This window comes from Schistocerca serialis, chromosome 1 (genome assembly GCF_023864345.2).
Source record: "Schistocerca serialis cubense isolate TAMUIC-IGC-003099 chromosome 1, iqSchSeri2.2, whole genome shotgun sequence".
In the NCBI taxonomy this organism is placed as follows: domain Eukaryota; kingdom Metazoa; phylum Arthropoda; class Insecta; order Orthoptera; family Acrididae; genus Schistocerca; species Schistocerca serialis.
In genome coordinates, this window is record NC_064638.1 from 1,072,124,292 (window position 1) to 1,072,147,407 (window position 23,116).

The 23,116-nt window shown below is 42.5% G+C and overlaps 2 protein-coding genes across 2 annotated transcripts in view; one reads left to right on the forward strand and one right to left on the reverse strand.

The window, feature by feature from the left end:
* The window catches only part of LOC126415845 (muscle-specific protein 20), a 37,631-nt gene extending 24,204 nt beyond the window's left edge, over nucleotides 1–13,427 (forward strand). Inside the window, exons 3-4 of the mRNA XM_050083461.1 lie at nucleotides 2,616–2,736; nucleotides 12,264–13,427. Coding sequence (XP_049939418.1) covers nucleotides 2,616–2,736; nucleotides 12,264–12,446 — 304 coding nt within the window. The 3' untranslated portion in view covers nucleotides 12,447–13,427. The remainder of the gene's footprint in view (nucleotides 1–2,615; nucleotides 2,737–12,263) is intronic.
* Nucleotides 1–23,116, reverse strand: part of LOC126415829 (muscle-specific protein 20-like) — a 170,103-nt gene that overhangs the window by 101,854 nt on the left and 45,133 nt on the right. The window lies entirely within an intron of this gene.

The following is a 23,116-nucleotide window of genomic DNA, read 5'->3' on the forward strand; positions in this document are numbered from 1 at the left end:
AACGCAAAACAAAGACAGAAGTCAGTGGTGCCTGAAGGTAGGAAAACCGGTAAAAACCGCTTTATGTCAGTTTCCGTTATGTTGAAATGTTAGTTAAGATCGTAAAGCAAATAAAACGACCTTTCACCCTCAATACAAACATGTGTTTCAACAATTAAAGAATAATTAATTTAGAGAGATCCGCTTCAGTTGCGCTAATTATTTATTCAAATCACGACCGGTTTCGGGATGTTAAAAACCCATCTTCAGGTGTGTGAAATTATTCAGTTTGGTAGCATATAAAATGCGGTCGGGCCAGTCAATGCAAGCGCTGCAGTCACTGCATGTTGGTGGACAGAACGTGGTTGACGTTCCTATCTTGTGGCTGCCCGGCGGCGGACAATTTCCGCCAATATGCAGTGATAGGAGCTTTTGCACTGACGGGCCCGATCGCATTTTATATGTCACCAAATACAATAATTTTACACATCTGAAGATGGAATTTTAAAATCCCGAAAGCGGTCGTACTTTAAATAAATAATTAGTACAACCGAAGAGGATCTCTCTAAATTAACTCTCATCCCTTTCAGTTGCGGATGACCTAGTTACCAAAACTTGTACAATCAAAGAAACATTTATTGCACAACTGTTAGTGTCTCCATGTTTAGAGAGAGCCACTGGTCTGCAACTGTTTACTGAATCAATGAACAGCTGCTCTAGTTGCTAATGTGTTCTCACTTTGGCCCACGACCGATTCCGGCTTTTATATTTTAGCCATTATCGAATGGACCTGAAAATTATGCTGCGGTGATGCTTTTGACGTCGCTTTATCACAGCTTTAGTTTTCAGATCCACTTGCAAATGGCTTAAAAATAAAAGCTGAAACAGGACGTGGACCAAAATAAAGAAAAAATAGTAACTGGTGCTGATATTCATTAATATTACGCAACTATTCAAAATGTACTAATAAAAGATGGCATGTTACGGCTAAAGTGTGTTCATGTGGCCTGTTTCTGAAGCTAAACAGCGTATGCGCAGGACATCTCTATTCTAAAACCAGTCCGCCATAAGTTTCTAATTTGTTAGACAAGCAGAACACAGGAGCCGTTCTACATGTTCACCGAGCGAGGTGCCGCAGTCTCTAGCACACTGGACTCGCATTCGGGAGGACGACGGTTCAATCCCGCGTCTGGCCATCCTGATTTAGGTTTCCTTTGAAAGCGCACGGCCGACTGCCTTCCCCGTCCTTCCCTAATCCGATGAGACCAATGACCTCGCTGTCTGAGTCTCCTCCACCAAACAAAGGCGCTGTGCATAAACTAGGCTTAACACTTGTCATTAATAGTTTAAATCAGCTCTTACCAGTATAATATTTAGGAGTCATCCTTTCTTCAGAAATTGACTGCCACCTCTTCTGTCACGTTTAAGCGAAGCTTTTTAACTGATTTTTCTGTAGAATGAGGAGAATTTCTTTGTTTGTACTGCATTTGAAAGTTCATAAAAAGTACTGACTGCCTTTTTTCTGGAAAACTGGTGTGCATATTGTAGGGAGCTCATGTTTGTCCATTACTTTGAAAATTTAGAATTATGCTCATTCCTCGTTCCTTCGTCGCTATGAGTTTTAAAATTACAAGAAAAATCTGAGATATTGCTCGCCGGCCGGAGTGGCGGCGCGGTTCTAGGCGCTACAGTCTGGAGCCGAGCCACCACTACGGTCGCAGGTTCGAATGCTGCCTCCGGCAAGGATGTGTGTGATGTCCTTAGGTTAGTTAGGTTTAAGTAGTTCTAAGTTCTAGCGACTGATGACCTCAGAAGTTAAGTCGCATAGTGCTCAGAACCATTTTTGAGATATTGCTCCTGAGTCTACGCTGATGCTTCAGAGAGGGATGGATACGAAGAAAGATGTATAATAAAAACGAATAGTATATCTTGTCCGTAAGCTTAAAATTACGGGGGTGTAGGAATAGACCTTCATCACTGTCTCAAATATTTTCGCCTTCATTCTACGATAACGCAGGTTAAAATAAATTGCTTTGCTTTCTCTTAAAGTAATCGTCTCCCAAAAATACTGCATTTAAAATTTAAAGGGGAGTAAATAATCTGCAGAAAGTAAGATACTAGTACGATATTACGTACGTTAGTGAACACTGAACTGAGACTTGCTTACTATGAACAATTCTTTCCCCTGCCAGGGGCATTGCTCTCAGATTGAATTATTATTTCTACGAGGTTAAAGGATGAGAAAGTGTAGTCTCTGCAGTACACCAATCTTCTAACCTGTGTCATCATTTTCAGATGGACTCCCATTAGGTATAAGGAAGCTGGATAGTTAAATATCACTCACTTTAATATCATAATCTTTGTCACCTTTTGGTAGGTTATACGTCAGATTTGACAGCATGTCTGTACTGGTGAAATATTTGATCAGAGACCTACAGCGATGTTTGCTAGAGACACAGGAAGTATCTTACTGTTGATGTTGCCTCCTCTTGAGCTATTCGCTACTGAGAATAAACATATTGATAATGGACATTTACGCTGAAAACATTGTAGCTAGTTTTTACAAGAGCTGTGTCACCCACTCCAATTTCATGCTCCTAACATTCAATTGAAGCCATATGTGCTCTGTCTTCCAGGTTCCAAGACGCTATCCGCAAGTATGGTGTGCCCGACGAGGAGATCTTCCAGACAGCTGATCTGTTTGAGAGGCGCAACATTCCTCAGGTGACGCTGTGTCTGTACGCCCTTGGCAGAATTGTGAGTACTGCGTTTCTCCTACATAACTTTCCCTATGCCGGTTGTTTGTAACATAAATGAATGTATTTACGTCAAGCTGTAAGCTAATTCTTTCGTTCACTACACCGTACACGCCTTTCAATATGTCGTCATTTGAAAAGCAAAATGTGATACTGCTGGTCATCTGAAAGGGCGCTTATTTCAGACCGGCACTACTTCCATTTTTGTTATTCTTTTTAATAATCCTGTAGTTTCTCTTATATTCATTTCACTCTTCTTTGTTTTCTTAGTAATTACCATTTTTGATTTCGTATGTGTTACTGCTCTCCTTTCTTTTTTTTTTCTTAATAGCCAGGCAGAATTGTCGTCAATGACTTCAAACCTGTCAATTTATTATTATTTGCTGTTGTAGTTGTGTATCCGAAGACTGTTTTGATGTTGCTCTTCACGCTAGTCTGTTCTGTGGACCTCTCTTCATGTCTGCATCACTATTCCAACGATTTGGACCTACTTACTATCTTAAAGTCTTACTCTCCACGTACTTTTGATTACTTACACTCACAGAAAACTGGCTGTTGACGCCTGTACTTCTATTTTATTATCTAACTCTTTTACTCCACGAAATATATATTTGCAATACCTACTCCCTCACTACAGGCGACACATTTTTCCCGTCTTCAGCATCTCCTACAAATCCTTCACTGACTTTTACTTTTTGAGTTTCCCTAACGGGGGTCCTTCTGCTGAGTTATCCTTGTTTCAATAGCCTACAGATATTTCTGTCTTTTCGTATATCAATACATTGTATTTCGAGCCCCTCCTGCCGACTGCAACAAATCATATACAGGGTGTTTCAGAATGAAGTTTTAAGAATTTGGTGACAGGTTTCTTACGCCAAAACTAGAAACATATATCCAATAAACATTAGTTCTAGCATTTGTAGACTTAGAGAAAGCTTCTGACAATGTTGACTGGAATATTCTCTTTCAAATTCTGAAGGTGACAGGGGTAAAATACAGGGAGCGAAAGGCTATTTACAATTTGTACAGAAACCAGATGGCAGTTATAAGAGTCGAGGGACATGAAAGGGAAGCAGTGGTTTGGAAGGGAGTGAGACAGGGTTGTAGCCTCTCCCCCATGTTGTTCAATCTGTATATTGAGCAAGCAGTAAAGGAAACAAAAGAAAAATTCGGAGTAGGTATTAAAATCCATGGAGAAGAAATAAAAACTTTGAGGTTCGCCAATGACATTGTAATTCTGTCAGAGACAGCAAAGGACTTGGAAGAGCAGTTGAACGGAATGGATAGCGTCTTGAAAGGAGGATATAAGATGAACATCAACAAAAGCAAAACGAGGATAATGGAATGTAGTTGATTTAAGTCGGGTGATGCTGAGGGAATTAGATTAGGAAATGAGACACTTAAAGTAGTAAAGGACTTTTGCTATTTGGGGAGCAAAATAACTGATGATGGTCGAAGTAGAGAGGATATAAAATGTAGACTGGCAATGGCAAGGAAAGCGTTTCTGAAGAAGAGAAATTTGTTAACATCGAGTATAGATTTAAGTGTCAGGATGTCGTTTCTGAAAGTATTTGTATGGAGTGTTGCCATGTATGGAAGTGAAATGTGGACGATAAATAGTTTGGACAAGAATAGAATAGAAGCTTTTGAAATGTGGTGCTACAGAAGAATGCTGAAGATTAGATGGGTAGAGATCACATGACTAATGAGCAGGTATTGAATAGGATAGGGGAGAAGAGAAGTCTGTGGCACAACTTGGCTAGAAGAAGGGATCGGTTGATAAGACATGTTCTGAGGCATGAAGGGATCACCAATTTAGTAATGGAGGGCAGCGTGGAGGGTAAAAATCGTAGGGGGAGACCAAGAGATGAAGACACTAAGCAGATTCAGAAGGATGCAGGTTGCGTTAGGTATTGGGAGATGAAGAAGCTTGCACAGGATAGAGTAGCATGGAGAGCTGCATCAAACCAGTCTCAGGATTGAAGACCAAACAACAACAAGTAGCGAAGATGAATGAGGGCTCATAGCTCTTAAGGTGTGAGTTTTAGAGACCATGTTTACTGATATTTTTGTGTTTTGGTGTAAGGAACCTGTCCCCAATTTTTAGAACGTCGTTCTGAAACACCCTATAGAAGCCAGACTTAGAGTGGTGCAATTGTGTTATCTGGTCTCTCGCTAGAAGAAAAGTTTTGTAGAGATTCAGAAGAAGATTTTGGCACTTTTTGGCACTGTTAGAATGCAAGATGTGGTCCTACTACTGGGAACTGAGTGCAGCTTTCTCACTCATGTCTGACATTTTATTTTTATTTATTTATTCGTTCAGTCATTCATCTCGGGAACATCGGACCATTTACGATCAAATTTGCATTTACGTAATTCATTATGTCTATCACTTAAGTATGCTTCTTTTTCTACACCGAATCTTATTCTAAGTTCACAACGTTACCATACTACTTTTTCTTTATTTCTGTTTATTCCTACTTGTACCATTCAAATATTTCACTGGCTACCTCCTGTACGACAGTGAAAAGCGCGCTGTTGATACCGAATTCGATGGCTAGATTTTTCGGTCAGAGACGATAGTGAAATGTTACTTCGTCGCCCACTCTAATGTATCCTGCGAAACTACATACAATGGGAGGTACCAATCTCAAATGAGATGATCACGTGGGATAGTTCTTAAATAACCTAGAGAGTCAGTGATTGCCTTTGAACATTTGCGCGAGAAAATGCTTCGGATAAGCGACTAAAAACAGCACTTTTTTTTAAAAAATACACGATTCTAGAGAACGCCCAGAGGGTTCTCCTGTAACACTCAGTAGTTATCCACAACAGCCAGTATGAAAAATATTTAGAAGTGACTTCGACCAATAAAACTATGGTTTTGTATGAACTTCCTAAAACACACATGGCTACGCGTAAAGTTCTATGAAGGCTACGGTGGAGATACGCACATAAATCGATGATCGGCGGAGTCGACAAGAGTATCTGCATAGACTAAGGAGAAATAGCAAATCTACAGTCTTTACGTTAGATTCCTGATAGAGACTACATTATAACATTTACAAAATTCATGAGGATAAGTTTGTCTCCTATCGTTACGAGGCATATAAATTGGGAGGGTCTGCATTCAAATCTCAGTACAGGCAATTACATTTAAAGTATTCCGAAAAAAACTGAAGAATTCATAGTTTTAATCACATTTTAATTTATTTAAGCAATGTTACATAGCCGGCCGCTGTGGCCGAGCGCTTCTAGGCGCTCCACCCTGGAACCGTGCGACCGCTATGGTTGCAGGTTCGAATCCTACCTCGGACATGGACGTGTGTGATGTCCTTAGGTTAGTTAGGTTTAAGTAGTTCTAAGTTCTACGGGACTGCTGACCTAAGATGTTAAGTCCCATAGTGCTCAGAGCCATTTGAACCAATATTGCCCAGGCGCACTGACCTCTAAACCTTTGAACACAGTACACTCAAAGGAAACGTCATTATGACACTGTGCTCCTTCACCGCGTGCGTCTTTTCGAGGGTGTATTAAGCCCTGACTTCATTTTTATAGATGACAGTATGCGACCGCATCGAACAGAGCAGAAAGAGGGGCTCTTGGAACGAGAGGATATTCAGCGCTTAGACTTGCCTGCCCGTTTCCCCGACTTAAGTCCCATCGACCACTTGTAGGGTGCATTGGGGAGACGTATAGCAACACGTCCATAAGCACCGACGCGCTGCTAAAGGAATGGAACGCCCTATCATTAGCATTCCTTGCCAACCTTGCTGCCAGCATGGGTGCACATTTTAGAGCATGCAGTGTCGGCTCAGGTGATAACATAACCTATTAAGAACCATGTCTTGCCTTTTGTCCATGGCAAACCACCTCCACTAGGACCTTGCCTAGTAAGGCGGCGCTGGTCTCCCGCGTCGCTCCCCTACGCTCTGTAAAGAAATATGGGACTCATCATCATCTTGCCTTCTGTAATATCCGGGGGACCATCATGAGCCTCGATGATTTCAGTGTAATTTTTGTCTTTGAATGAAAGTGCATTTCTGTTCGTCTGCATATTTCTTTCAGTCACCTTCTGCACTATTCTGTAACAGTTTTTTCTATGTGTAGTTCAACTTTCATCGAGCTATGTTACTTGGCGGTGACGCATCATGCGGAAGTTACTTTCGTCCTTAATTTACTTCCCCGTCTGGCAATGTTACTTGTATGTTAAATACGTCAAGTTGAAGCGTCGTTCAGAGTCACTAATAAACTGCAGAAGCAGCTGTAACTGAACTTGTGAGTCAGATCACAAAATTTTAGGAAGGCAGGAACATGCCACCAACAGTACGACCACTAGTTGTAAACAACAGTCTTCTCAACCACAGCTTTACTCTCACTGTCTTATCCCATCGCTCCAGCAACATCCGCACACCCCACTCATTTAATGACAAACCTGCTTTCGTACAATTCTCGTGAGTCGTTTCCGTTCTGCTCAGTACTTTCTCTTCTTGTCGTCACCAGTTAAAATAGTCCGTCCTCCTCTCTCGGATATCAGATGTAGATAATTTTCATCACTGAGATTTCACAGCCAAAGGTTTGAGAAACTTTAGCCCTTGATCAGAAGACAATGCGGCAGTTTCTTGTGTTAAATTTCAAACTTCTCCGCAGTGTCTTGTAGCACCGCTGCTTTTCTTCTTCTTCTCCATCTCTTCAAAGACTAGGCTGGGACAAACGGTGGTTTGGAGTATAGTTCGCGGCTGACCTGTATCCGATCATTCTTTGAAAATGCTCATCAAGAGTCTGTTGCATGTTTTATATTACCCAGAAGTAGTTTTTTTTTTGCAAATGTTGATAAAACTGTAAATCCTAGCTTTTTCTACCCTTCAATAATGGTTAATAAGTGATGTGGCAATACAAAAACTTTCATTTGCATTAATTTCTTCACGTGTGGGACCACAGCCTCCTTCACGTGTGGACCCACAGCCTCTACGTAATGTATGAATGCTAAAACCATTTTATATGTTACTTTCATGATCCATGGATCATTTGTACAATTAATGATGTAGAAGGAGTGATATTATTTTCACATTAAATGACCGTATGTAAATACTGGGCCGGCCGCGGTGGTCTAGCGGTTCTAGGCGCGCAGTCCGGAACCGCGCGACTGCTACGGTCGCAGGTTCGAATCCTGCCTCGGGCATGGATGTGTGTGATGTCCTTAGGTTAGTTAGGTTTAAGTAGTTCTAAGTTCTAGGGGACTGATGACCAGAGATGTTAAGTCCCATAGTGATCAGAGCCATTTTTGTAAATACTGGTACATGCTGACCATTTACAAGTGTCTTTTTTTAAATGTAGATGTGAGTTAGTAGTTCCTACCAACCATTTTTACACACAGCGAAATTAGAAATACTTTTGAAGAGAAGGATTTGTAAAGGAGGAAATTTTTAATTTATTTTCAAATTTAACTTCGCTGACTCTCAGATATTTTATCACTGGGAAAGTGATCAAACATTTTTGTGGCAGTATTGTGCACCTCATTTTGCACTAAAGACAATCTCACGGTGGAATACTATTAAATACTATTTTTTCTTCTGTAATTGACATTGTTCATATTGTTTTCCTTTCGAAATGCAGTGGATTATTTACAACAAACTTCATGAAGGAATAAACATGCTCCTTAAACAGATGCCTACAATATAAACAGGCACACATTATTCTTACAGTACGTTTTTGAGCAAGGTTCCATAGAGATGAGTTACTCCATACGACATTATTGAATGAAAATGAGCGGATTACGTCAACTTACTTTTTTGTATCTCCCAAAGATTTTCAGTTATTCGAAGTGCAAATGTGGCTGAACTAATTTGTTTTAGAAGTTCCAAAACATATTTTTTCAGTTTAAATTATCATCAAAATGGGCACATAACAATTTCTTAATTTCCACCATGGTTATTATTATTTAGTCACAATGTGTTACGCTTTTCAGTGGTGTAGAACCGAATATGCAGAACCAAACTGTGTCTTTATTAACTGAGAGTGAGGCCATTCGCAGAAAATCACTTTAAGAACATTATTTATAATTTGTTCTGTTGCTATACGTACTTTTCTATTATTACAGTACTTGTGACATCCGAAAAATGAATTACATATGTGAGTCACAATAGTGGACCAAGGTTTGAGCCCGTTAGAATCCCTCACGTGATTTCTCTTCAGTCAGAAGGATTTCCCCTGCTTTCATTGGTTGAATTATTAAGTACAATGTTGTGCTTTTATTTTGGTTAGTTATGACATTATCCAATGGTTGTCTATACTATCAAATCCATAAAACGTCAGTTTATCTAAGAAAATATTATGATTCATACAGTGTCTTGAATAGGTCACTGTAGGCTGCCAGAAACTTTTTATACAAACAAACTTTACATTACTGGCCAGTTTCAGTCTGTGCCCATTTAAAATGCAGTTGTATCGCTGAAACCAGTATCGTATTCGTAAATACGACATACATTCCAGCGTTGCAGCTGCAATTGAAAATGGCCACAAGCTGAAACTGCTCGATGTAATACGTGATGCAATAAAGTTCATCCATACAAAAAAAATTCTTAGAGGCTATGGCGAGTCCATTAAATGATTTTAATAAACTTTGTCATCATTATAGAACATAATGATCATATTAAATATTTTAATAAAAAGCATCCAGCCGGAGTGGCCTAGTTGTTCTAGGCGCTACAGTCTGGAACCGCGCGACCGTTACGGTGGCAGGTTCGAATCCTGCCTCGGGCATGGATGTGTGTGATGTCCTTAGGTTAGTTAGGTTTAAGTAGTTCTGAGTTCTAGGGGACTTATGACCTCAGAAGTTAAGTCCATAGTGCTCAGAGCCATTTGAAACATTTGAACCAATAAAAAGCAGTCCAGACTGCAATAAAATTTCATTTTTAATGGTGATTACTGGTTTCGGCCTAGAAGGCCATCCTAGATTCTGAAATACATAACGTTTATAGTAGCTCATGTATGACACACTTATCCACCTCAAAAGCTACCATTAAAGCAACATAACGTGTTACTCAGGTGACGTGACGAGTCTGTGAACGGAGCCGCTGTCACTAACTGCTGACTAGCTTAGCAACGATAAGGCGTTATAAACGGGACGTTTCTTTCACCCACTGTTCATCAAGTGATCCATTATAAAAACGAAAAAAACTAGTAATGTACATGAATACATAATATAATATCGTTTACATTCTATATTGTGCCATGTTTTCATGCACAATATGAGGATTTTCTGTTTATACACAAGCAATTTGTGGATTTTAATAGTTTTTATTAGGGGCTACATGAGGAACAGAGGGTGGAGCTTCCCTTTTATAGTGCCTAAACTTTGCTAACTAGTCAGCAATTCTATGTAGGTACTAATCGGTACAACTCAGCGGATCCATCCACAACTGCTCATGCCATCCTCGTGATACATCATCCTATATTGAAATTGGTACTGGGAGATGAAGAAGCTTGCACAGGATAGAGTAGCATGGACAGCTGCATCAAACCAGTCTCAGGACTGAAGAACACAACAACAACAACAACAACAATATTCTTCTAATAATTTCCGGGTATGCAGCCGGATCCCGTCGCCATTCTGCCACGATATTTCGGCCCAGAGACGTCCGGCCATCATCAGGTGGGATCCGGCTGCATACCCGGAAATTATTAGAAGAAGAAATACGCCGGGAAAATTTCAGAAGTCACAACAACAATATTGAAATTATATCGATTTTATGTTAGTTTTTAAGGTGGATAAATATTTTTCATACATGACCCATTGTAAATGTTATACACTTTAAGACCAGAAAACGACGCACCAGGAAAGAATTATCCGAATGGGAGGCAGGTCAGTAGCTGTGATGTTCATGTACAGACAGATAAATGGAACTATTTCAGAAAAGATGTATGATTTATTCAAGAGAAAGAGGTTCACAATTTGAGCAAGTCAATAACGCGTTGGTCCACCTCCGGCCATTATGTAAGAAGTTCTTTGGCTTGGCACTGATTTGAAAACTTGTTACATGTCCTCCCGTTTTTAGAAGTCCTCCTGAGGAATTTTACACCAAATTATGTCCAACCGGCGCGTTAGGTCGCCACAATCCCGAGCTGGTTGAAGGGCGCTGCCTGTGAGGCTCCAAACATTCTCAATTAGGGAGAGATCCGACCACCTTGCTGGTCAACGCAGGTTCGAGCAAGCATGAAGACAAGCAGTATAACAGTATAACATCTCGCCGTGTGTGGGCGGTCATTATCTTGCTGAAATATAATGTAAAACCGGCTGGAGTGGCCGAGCGGTTTTAGGAGCTTCAGTCTGGATCCGCGTGACCGCTACGGTCGCAGGTTCGAATCCTGCCTCAAGCATGGATGTGTGTGATGTCCTTAGGTTAGTTAGGTTTAAGTAGTTCTAAGTTCTAGGGGACTGATGACCACAGCTGTTAAGTCCCATAGTGCTCAGAACCATATGTATAATGCAAAACTGTGCTGTAAGAGCGCCGCAGATGACAACAAAAGGGATTCTGCGATGATAAGAAGTGACATCCCAGACCATCACTCCTGGCTGTCGGGTCGCATTTCGGGCGAGAGTCAGGCTGGTATCACACTGCTGTCTGGGGTGTCTCCAAACAGCTTTCCGATGGTCATCGGCGACCACTTCGCAGTGAGATCCACCACCACTGAGGACAATTACTCCAGTCAGTGAGATTTCAGGCGGAACATCGATGTCATGCCGAATAACTGTTTGTATAAGGGCCAGAAGTGGACTAGTGCGTTATTGACTTGCTTAATTTTTTAAGCTCTTTTTCTAGAATAACTCATCCAATTTTTCTGAAACTGTAATCACTTGTTCGTCTGTACACGTACATCACATCTACCGATATCCGTCCCATTCAGATAACTTCTTCGTTGATGTGTGTGTGTGTGTGTGTGTGTGTGTGTGTGTGTGTGTGTTTTTCTTTCTTAGACTGTATAATTCAGTGCCTTGGTCTGAGGATGGTCTTATAGAGCGAAACTGGTAACCAGAATTAAAAAATGGAAATTTGTTACACTCTGGACTCCTTTTTATTTGAAAATTAAAAAAAAAATATTCTAGCGTTCAGTAACATTTGTTTTCGGCCATAAAAACCAGCAACATAAAACTTTCTCTCGCATAGAACAACAATTTGCTCAGTCAAACTTGGGAATTTCAACCTGGAAATTTGGGGCAATCTTTTGACTACACAAACCTGCCACCCAGCATAGTTCAATTGGTTCAAATGGCTCTGAGCACTATGCGACTAAACTTCTGAGGTCATCAGTCGCCTAGAACTTAGAACTAATTAAACCTAACTGACCTAAGGACATCACACACATCCATGCCCGAGGCAGGATTCGAACCTGCGACCGTAGCGGTCGCTCGTTTCCAGACTGTAGCGCCTAGAACCGCACGGCCACCTAGCATAGTCTCAGGAGTATAGTAAATGTGCTCGAGCAACATTAATTTCCGTGTATCTGACGCGCCCGTTCGCTTTGCAGACGCAGAAGCACCCCGAGTACACGGGCCCGAGGTTGGGGCCCAAGATGGCGGAGGAGCACAAGCGCGAGTTCACCGAAGAGCAGCTGCGCGCGCACGAGGCGCACCTCAACCTGCAGATGGGCTACAACAAGGGCGCCTCGCAGGCGGGGCTCGGCTCCTTCGGCAACACGAGGCACATGTAGGCGCTGCCCTGCGCCCTCTGCGTGCGCCGGCTGCACCGCAAGACACCTGCTGCAAGCCCGCTCTAGTCGCCCCACAGACAGCGGCTGGCAGCAAACTGGCGTGCTAGAGCCGACACTACCGCCAACACACACACACACACTCACACTTTTAACTCAACAACAATCAAGTTACACGTCAGTCTGTTCTTAAAACAACTTTGTATTCTTTGTTAAATCAAGCAGAAAACACCTAAATATCTATAAAAGCTGTGCAGTATCGGTGTGAGCTACGCGAGGCAACTAATGTATGTGCCAGGTGATGGTTACTGTACCTTAGATGCATTCATCACACCAACGTGCGATATTCACACATACGTCTCGAATTCTTTTCCTAAACCCCGGGAAAAAGACGGGGAAGCATTTGTATAACGCCTAAAATACAGTAACCGCCACCGTGCAGGACTGAAACTTCTTTACTCTTCACAGAATTTCACATCAAAATAACTTTAATTCTTAGAAACGGTAGTTTAAGTAATTTTTGCGTATTTGTGTGTACTTAACACGTGTACACTACGTTTTGTATTTTAACTTAGGACTTAAATGTACTTACAATGTAAAACGTAACACAGGAAAGAAATTTCTGCAACACTATATTTTGTGCTCTAATGACTGTCTTGTACTACAATTAGGTCATTCACTTTCTATTTACAGTACGTTAAGAGTATTAAATATTTAGATGAGTCACCATATCCCTTTTTAGATGTGTTGTGTTTATTAATAATATAACAAGCAATATGCAACGTAGTTAAGAGGCAGTACCGTCATCTGTTAGCAGTCACCATACCTATGTGTAGAGAGTTACCAGAAAGTAGTATATTTGTTGAATAAATGCTTAACACGTACTACGTTTTGCACAAATTGTGTTGGAAGCAAGAGAAACATACATGAATTGCAGTAAGAGACTCCCAGATTTGGTTAAACATTAAAGTCCTTTTATATAAATTGGTAGTTTTATTTCAGTACAAACATCACTCCCTATCCTAGCTCACCAAAGCCTACATGAACTGAAAACACGATCAAAAAAAGTACGAGAGAAATTGCTGAACTTCAGCGCAAGATTCTATACCAGAGGTATACTCTGTGACTAATAAAACGACTGAATACTTTATGTCGCAAGGGGCTTGACATGGTAGTTAACATTTCTAAGAATACAAAAGTCATTCCACTCTATTCTCAAACTCTGTACCACTGGTGCAGCAACTGTGGTAATGTTATAGACAGAATTCATAGTACAGAATATTCATAGATAACATAGAATATGAAGAACTTATAAATCCATCTTTATTGCAACCACGACTGAATTCTCTCTATTTGAAGGAATACGATAGTTGTTTGAATTCTATAATTTGAGTATTGACATTCTGTAGACTCAGATAGTATACTTCAGGTTGCTCTACAATATCTTCAAAGGTACGCGTAAACTCGAGATGTGAAATGGTCCGTATGTTTATGTTTACAACAGTTGTGTGATGACTTAATGTTCACACTACTTCTGGCACAGCAAAAACCCACATTTCGCCTGGACGCCATATAGATGTTAGGTGGAACTGAGTCGAATATTCTCATCTGTTCTTCAAAAGAAAAATAAGTCTTAAGACACTCCTTTAAAGTTTACTGTCATAATAATTACACATGATCTAGGAAAATATTTTTATATTTTAATCCTTTCCAACACGACCGTGTTTACATTACATTTTGATGTGTGCTCAATCATGTATTTATACACTCTTTTCTTACGTACTGCACATCACATGCAAATGAATACCTTATATACGATATGTTTTTTATTTCTGTTGTCAGTAATTTCAGGTTTTATGCGGTCATTATTGGGCCTCACATTTTTCAGCCTTGGGGTAATCTCATTTCACAGTGCGCTGTGGAATCTGTTTTTACAAAAATGGTAAATAACGTAATGGTTTATTTCCTCCAGTGCTTTATCACAAAAAATGTCATACAAGAAAATCTTTCAAGCTACATTCTAATTTACAAGGTCTAATATAAATATAGGAATGTGTTACTGTTATGAAGAACAAAATGCTGTGGCTGTGAAGTGATTCTGAGAAAGGAAGACACAAAGCCGAGTCTATGTGACACTGTGTTCAATCGTCGTTTTGCTTTTAATTTTCTACTAACCTTTTCCTTTGTATTATACTTGTGCTATCATTTAACACAGTGAGTATTGCAGTTCCCCGAAATGTACCGTGTAATGTTTTCATTATTTCTCAGAAACAAGTAGTCTTCCGCGAATCTTACTGACAGTCTCTCTGCTGGCCTCTGAGACCGACGTCAGTAAGTGGTATGGTGGCTCTCTACCTGAAAACAATTTTTCGAATCCCGATGGTAGAGGGAGTTACTATCAACAGAACGGCTATAGGACACAAAACATTACAATGTAGACAGTATTTGCTCGCTAGATAAAGTGACAGTAGCCTCATTTTTTTATTTTTTTACTTTTTCATTTTCTTCTCCAAGGGGTGTAACGGGCTGTTGGAGATGTAGCTCACTATACACGGTATGCCAGGAATGTTGAGACAAACTTCGATGAGTTGAAGAGGGTGTGTTGTTTAGTGATCACGACTGATAGCCACGATTGCCAGTGGAGGAAATAGAGCTAGCTCCTGTGTAGAACGTTCTTGTCCTCTGTTGCCTGAATAGCAGCTCTATCAGACATTGGTTTCCATCTGCCGTTTATTTTTCTCCTGTTTACCGAAAAACACTGGAGATCATAGAGTGCTCCAGGAGAAAAATAAACTGCGCATGGAAACCCGTGTCCGAAACAGTCATACACCGAGGAAACAGAACACTGCATTCATAGCAGACAAGGTCTTTCTACACAGCCGTTAGCTCCATCTCTACACTGGCGATTGTCGCAATCAGTCTCGATCACTGAGTAACGAACAACTTTGCGAGACGTTCCGCCTACGATCCGTCAGCATACAAAGTCACATCTCCACCGTAGGGGTGTCCTGGTGCAGTCACCATCGCCTGTAACTTTGACGCTCTGTGGCGTAGTTGGATGATGTTTCCGGACAGGGATTCCTATCCTCGATTTGTTCCTAAGGACACCCTCTACACCCCTCGAAGTATGTCGCTACATTTCTGGGACACCCTTCAGACGTCCGCTGTCTCATGTGTATGTGTGTGTGTGTGTGTGGGAGAGAGAGAGAGAGAGAGAGAGAGAGAGAGAGAGAGAGAGAGAGAGTGTCGCGCGCGTCTGTACAGCTAATCCCAAACTGAGGACATGCAAGGTGTGCTATGAATTAGTTATTCTTTAATGCTCTGTCGACTAGGAGGTCATTAGCGACGGAGGACAGGTCCGGGCAGGATAGTGGTGCATAGGAAATAGGGCGTGCACTTTTCGCAGGAACCATTCCGACAAATTTACCTTAATCTACACTATTGGCCATTAAAATTGCTACACCAAGAAGAAATGCATATGATAAACGGGTATTCATTGGACAAATATATTATACTAGAACTGACATGTGATTACGTTTTCACGCAATTTGGGTCCATAGATCCTGAGAAATCAGTACCCAGAACGACCACCTCTGGCCGTAATAACAGCCTTGATACGCCTGGGCATTGAGTGAAACAGAGCTTGGATGGCGTGTACAGGTACAGCTGCCCATGCAGCTTCAACACGATACCACAGTTCTTCACGAGTAGTGTCTGGCGTATTGTGACGAGCCAGTTGCTCGGCCACCATTGACCAGACGTTTACAATTGGTGAGAGATCAGGAGAATGTGCTCGCCAGGGCAGCAGTAGAACTTTTCTGTATGCAGAAAGGCCCGTACAGGGATCGAATGAAGGGTAGAGCCACGGGTCGTAACACATCTGAAATGTAACGTCCACTGTTCACGTGCCGTCAGTGCGAACAAGAGGTGACCAAGACGTGTAACCAATGCCACTCCATACCGTCACGCCAAATGATACGCCAGTATGGCGATGACGAATACACGCTTCCAACGTGAGTTCACCGCGATGTCGCCGAACACGGATGCGACCATCATGATGCTGTAAACTAACCTGGATTCATCCGCAAATATGACGTTTTGCCATCCGTGCACCCAGGTTCGTCGTTGAGTACACCATTGCAGGCGCTCCTGTCTGTGATGCAGCTTCAAGGGTAACCGCAGCCATGGTCTCCGAGCTGATAGTCCATGCTGCTGCAAACGTCGTCGAACTGTTCGTGCAGATGGTTGTTGTCTTGCAAACGTCCCCATCTGTTGACTCAGGGATCGAGACGTGGCTGCACGATCCGTTACAGCCATGCGGGTAAGATGCTTGTCATCTCGACTGCTAGTGATACGAGGCCGTTGGGACCCAGCACGGCGTTCCGGATTATCTTCCTGAACCCACCGATTTCATATTCTGCTAACAGTCATTGGATCTCGACCAATGCGAGCAGCAATGACGCGATACGATAAACCGCAATCGCGATAGGCTATAATCCAACCTTTATCAAAGTCTGAAACGTGATGGTACGAATTTCTCCTCTTTACACGAGGCATCACAACAACGTTTAACCAGGCAACGCCGGTCAACTGCTGTTTGTGTATGAGAAACCGGTCGTGTCAGCACGTTGTAGGTGTCGCCACCGGCGCCAACCTTGTGTGAATGCTCCGAAAAGCTAATCATTTGCATACCACAGCATCTTCCTCCTGTCGGTTAAATTTCGCGTCTGTAGCACGTCATCTTCGTGGTGTTTTAATGGCCAGTAAACCACGGGGAACCTACACGTCATTGGCTGGTCAGAGATTTGAATCGTGTTCCTCTCGAATGCAAGTTCAATGCCTCAGCCAGTGCGGAAACTCGCTGGGCGACAGTGTGAAGGTCGTACTCTGTTCCGAACGCACCCTGACTGTTGCAAGTTTTCTTTTAACGATTAACTCCTTCTCCAACATTGAGAGATTTTAATTGGCATACTGGGTAAATGTTTTAACGATGTCTTCTGATTCATTGTCGGGACACTATTAAGTTGCTCAGTTTTCGTTTACAGCGTAAACCTTCTGTCTGAATGTCTTGGCGTTACTATGGCCACGTTATGGTTTTCTCTGGGCCAGAAACACAAACAGACATAACCTTACGATCACGTTCGTGTCACATAGGAACGGGTACACATTTCAAACGTACTTTGAACTCAATAAGAACGAAGTATTTCTACGGTTTTGGTACAAAAAATATTACTTCGTTACTGCATACAAAGAACCTCATATTCGCTTGTAACAGGTATGGGCAGTTGACATATTGTGCAAGGATCTGGAGTTTACTCGTGTTTCGTACGCCACAGGTTACAGACGGCTCTCAAGATAACTCGTGAAAATTCAATAAGCTGTGGGTTCTTGGTGAAGAATTGTAAATTAACTAAACGAACACTGTTTTGCCTTGTTTCACAAATTTTAATATGGTTACTGCACAGCCTAGGTTTCGAATTTGAAGCCCTTGGACTTATAACCAGAAACCTAGGTTGTGCAGCAACCATAATGAAATTTGTGGAAGCCCACGGGCTTATAACCCGTAACCCAGGTTGCGCAGCAACCATAATAAAATTTGTGAAACAAGGCAAAAAACAGTGTTTGTTTAGTTAGCTCGTTTTTTCTATACGCGTCTGTAGATGCCATCTGCTGCGACATACACTCCTGGAAATTGAAATAAGAACACCGTGAATTCATTGTCCCAGGAAGGGGAAACTTTATTGACACATTCCTGGGGTCAGATACATCACATGATCACACTGACAGAACCACAGGCACATAGACACAGGCAACAGAGCATGCACAATGTCGGCACTAGTACAGTGTATATCCACCTTTCGCAGCAATGCAGGCTGCTATTCTCCCATGGAGACGATCGTAGAGATGCTGGATGTAGTCCTGTGGAACGGCTTGCCATGCCATTTCCACCTGGTGCCTCAGTTGGACCAGCGTTCGTGCTGGACGTGCAGACCGCGTGAGACGACGCTTCATCCAGTCCCAAACATGCTCAATGGGGGACAGATCCGGAGATCTTGCTGGCCAGGGTAGTTGACTTACACCTTCTAGAGCACGTTGGGTGGCACGGGATACATGCGGACGTGCATTGTCCTGTTGGAACAGCAAGTTCCCTTGCCGGTCTAGGAATGGTAGAACGATGGGTTCGATGACGGTTTGGATGTACCGTGCACTATTCAGTGTCCCCTCGACGATCACCAGTGGTGTACGCCCAGTGTAGGAGATCGCTCCCCACACCATGATGCCGGGTGTTGGCCCTGTGTGCCTCGGTCGTATGCAGTCCTGATTGTGGCGCTCACCTGCACGGCGCCAAACACGCATACGACCATCATTGGCACCAAGGCAGAAGCGACTGTCATCGCTGAAGACGACACGTCTCCATTCGTCCCTCCATTCACGCCTGTCGCGACACCACTGGAGGCGGGCTGCACGATGTTGGGGCGTGAGCGGAAGACGGCCTAACGGTGTGCGGGACCGTAGCCCAGCTTCATGGAGACGGTTGCGAATGGTCCTCGCCGATACCCCAGGAGCAACAGTGTCCCTAATTTGCTGGGAAGTGGCGGTGCGGTCCTCTACGGCACTGCGTAGGATCCTACGGTCTTGGCGTGCATCCGTGCGTCGCTGCGGTCCGGTCCCAGGTCGACGGGCACGTGCACCTTCCGCCGACCACTGGCGACAACATCGATGTACTGTGGAGACCTCACGCCCCACGTGTTGAGCAATTCGGCGGTACGTCCACCCGGCCTCCCGCATGCCCACTATACGCCCTCGCTCAAAGTCCGTCAACTGCACATACGGTTCACGTCCACGCTGTCGCGGCATGCTACCAGTGTTAAAGACTGCGATGGAGCTCCGTATGCCACGGCAAACTGGCTGACACTGACGGCGGCGGTGCACAAATGCTGCGCAGCTAGCGCCATTCGACGGCCAACACCGCGGTTCCTGGTGTGTCCGCTGTGCCGTGCGTGTGATCATTGCTTGTACAGCCCTCTCGCAGTGTCCGGAGCAAGTATGGTGGGTCTGACACACCGGTGTCAATGTGTTCTTTTTTCCATTTCCAGGAGTGTATTTTAAATACTTCATCTATTTACGTGTTTACATCCGTGGTATATGTATCAAATTCGACTGGCTTCGTGTACTTTTTGCTTATTTAGCATTTTGCTTGTATTTTGATATTTTAGATAGTTCTTGTTTCTCCTGTTTTCATACTGAAGTTCCTCCTGCTTTTAAAGATGCCTCTATTCAGAAAACGGAAATAGGTGAACGAATCTGAAATACTTTAAGAGGTTTTTGAAGTTGATTAGTCAGATGTTCCTCGCGAGAATGAAGATCCGGATGACTGCGTGAATCAATGTTTTTATGCTTCTGTGGACGATCATCATTAGACCTCTAAAGAATCGTAAGGTGAAGTGTTTTCAAGTGAATCCGACAATCACGACGCGGGTGCTTCTGTTCTCGTGAATGATTCGTTTTGACATGATGTTAATGGGAACTGCAATAGAAGTAAGAACGTAATTTGTTATCAGCTCAAAAAATTATTTTATAGTAACAACTAAGACCCTTTCGGCCGTGTAATACGATAATCACTGACATCAGAATTCCGTTGAACAAATGTCACTGTATAACTCTCCAGTAGAAAACGTCGAATAACTAAATAACAATTGATATCTATGGGGATACCATATTCAGAAAAAAATAATGTTTTCTACGCATTTGGAAACGTCTGGACGAAGTTCATGACTATATAGATGCTTAAAATATCTTTTCGTTATGATGGAATGCTAATTTTTAATACGAACTTGATAAAGAGGAGTCTGACGTCGGCATCACTGTTCTTCAAGAATAATCCTTACATTATTCAAGACAGACGACAAATCGAGCCTTCGCGCTATGAACGATCACCCCTTTCTCCGAGGTTTCATACATGTTTCACAGTTGACAAGCGCTGAAGACCCTGTTGACATGACGTGCTGTCTTCCTTTCGTATACAAATCAGAACCGCTAGTACTCGTTAGGAACTCAAACGTCGAACTCGTGTCAGATCCTAGGAACATCGTACACTCTGCGCCAAGTTCTGACATTAACGTAACTGCTTTGCGCTCTCTCTTCTGATGCTGGGTCTACAGTGATGCAATGCTGTTAAACATTACCGAGCTCCATGTTCTTTTCGTCTCTAAAGATTGAGATACTTATGTTGCTCTCTCCTGGATACGTTTCTGTTCAAAACGGTACATGCTTCTTAGTCGCGCCAAATATTACACAAACTAAGAGCTCTTAAACTTTGTCTCTGTATCAAATGTGAGTCTAACACTATACGCTCAGGTGTTCCGCAACATTGTTCATCAGCTACCGTGCGCCCAACAATACAATTTGTCGAGACGCCAAGCGCTGTTGAACAAGAAAAGCAAGAAAATAAGAAAGCGAAATACGTCCTAGTTGCAGGCTCAGATGTGCTGTTCGAAGAAACAGAAAGAGTGTTGTGATCGTCTCTGGGCTCCCATTCAAGCTTCTAAATTTCCAGATGGTCGGAGCAGGCAACACGCAAGGCTGAGGTGTCGAGCTGGCAGCGGCTAGCCGTTATTAGGGGCGTGTCATGAAGATGAACACCATCTCACTGTCCGAAACATCTGCTACAGCTCTCTGGCCTTTACACCTCCGTGCACTGTTCCGTGTTAAAGGATTCACGTAGCACTCTTTGTGAAACGTCTGAGATACTTTGCCAGTGCCCGGTTGACGGTGGGTGACAAAAATAAGGAACAACCATTTTTCGTCACATTCAACGAGAGAGATGTTGCAGTGGTAACGCTCTGGATTCGTATTTGGAAGGACAGCGGTTCAAACCACCGAGCGACTACCAAGATTTTCGTGCTTTCCTTAAAAGTCAAAGCGAATGCTGGAAAGGTTTCTTTGAAAGGGCACGGTCAGTTTCCTTCTATATTTTCGCCAACCTGAACTTTTGCTCCGTCTCTAATGACATCAGCACCTACAGAATATTAAACCGGAATTTTCCTTCCTTCCTTCACTGGTAGGCAACTTGTCATAACATGGTGAAAATGGACTTGTTTCTATGATGGCGCTTAACAGCGCTGTTGTTTTCTTCACTGCCCTGTTCATCAACTACGTAAATATTTTTTCCGCACCGTATGATCATGCAAGTTCTGCTAACCACAAGTGCTCGATCGAATAAAAAATTTATGCCGCAACATTTCCCTTCGTTAGTTCTCAGTTATGTGAGGTCGCATAGGTTGAGTGTTTCCTCGTACCGGGACTAAATTCCGAACCGTTACTTTCTGTGAGGTCATGTTCCTGCCGTACCCACACTACCCTTGTGTAAAATGGGGAGGTTACTGGCAGTATGGAGGGATTATGGTGGGGGTGTTAGAGAAGTTGTGGGGGAAGGTTTGTGTGTCTGGCTGTGGTTGTGTGTGCGTGTGCGTTGTGATATGCGTGTGTGTGATAGAGATTTATATTCGCCATCTTTCCCTAGAACACGCAATATCTGTTCTCTTTCCTTAACGATTCAAATAGTAGCGCTTTAGGTACACCTCGTCTGCATCTAAATGTACACGAGTACTCTTTACTTCACACTTAAGTGTTTGGCAGAGGGTGCATAGAACCACTTTCGGTCTATTTCTCGAGCGTTCTACTCTTGAATAGCACGTCGGAAAATAGAACACCTAAATCTTTCCGTGCAGTCTCTTGCATATCTTGCGCCATTGCTTTTTGTAGGTCGACAAATCTGATGAAGGTATCTTGACTTTTCTAACGTTTTGCTTAAGCGCAATGTCAAAACCGCCTCTCTGTTGCCTTTACTTTTCCTAAAGCCGCGGTGACCGTCGTCTAACTGATTCTAGGTGTAATACAAATGGTGAAATATCGTGACTGTCTCAGACTCGGCGAAAGTCGCCATACATTCCATGAAAATTTGCTCAGGAAACTACAAGAACCTTCCTTCAGAGCACAAACACGGATATTCTTTTCGTCCCTACATATTGATAACATCTAAATAGCACAGATAAATGAGGCGAATAGCAGGCGTTTATTCTTCTCACGCTCCGTATGTGAATGGAAGGGGAATTAGCCTTGTAATATGGCACAATGAAAAGTACCCTGTACCACACACTTCATAGTAATTCGCAGGCTACAGATTTAGATGTAGGGTTAATATTTAAGTGGCTGAATAGATTTATGAGAGACATCAGTGAGCACTTGTAATATGTGTTTTAGTGGCGTCCTGCAGCAGAAAAAAATCTGAAATGATTTGAAGAATATCCGCTACAGTTGCTAAAACGTTCTTTGTTTTAGTCGACGACCGGGTTGGGATTTTATAGTGAAGCCATTTTCTAGATGATCTGAAACCGACGTTATAAATAAATGATATAATGGCTATTTAAATACTTCACATGACAAGAAAAAGCTAAATTTACACATGTCCAGTATTAGTACAGAAAAAGAAAAATATAGCTTAACGCTTTTCTTGTATCGAAATGTGCAGTTTTTATCGTTTTGTCACGCTCATTTTTCCTGCGATAATATTGGACGCATCAGTTTTAAATCTACCCGACTTTTCGTTTCATAATCATCTGGCGTTGTTTCACTTCAGCACAACGTAAGCTATATATTTCCTGTCCTACAAT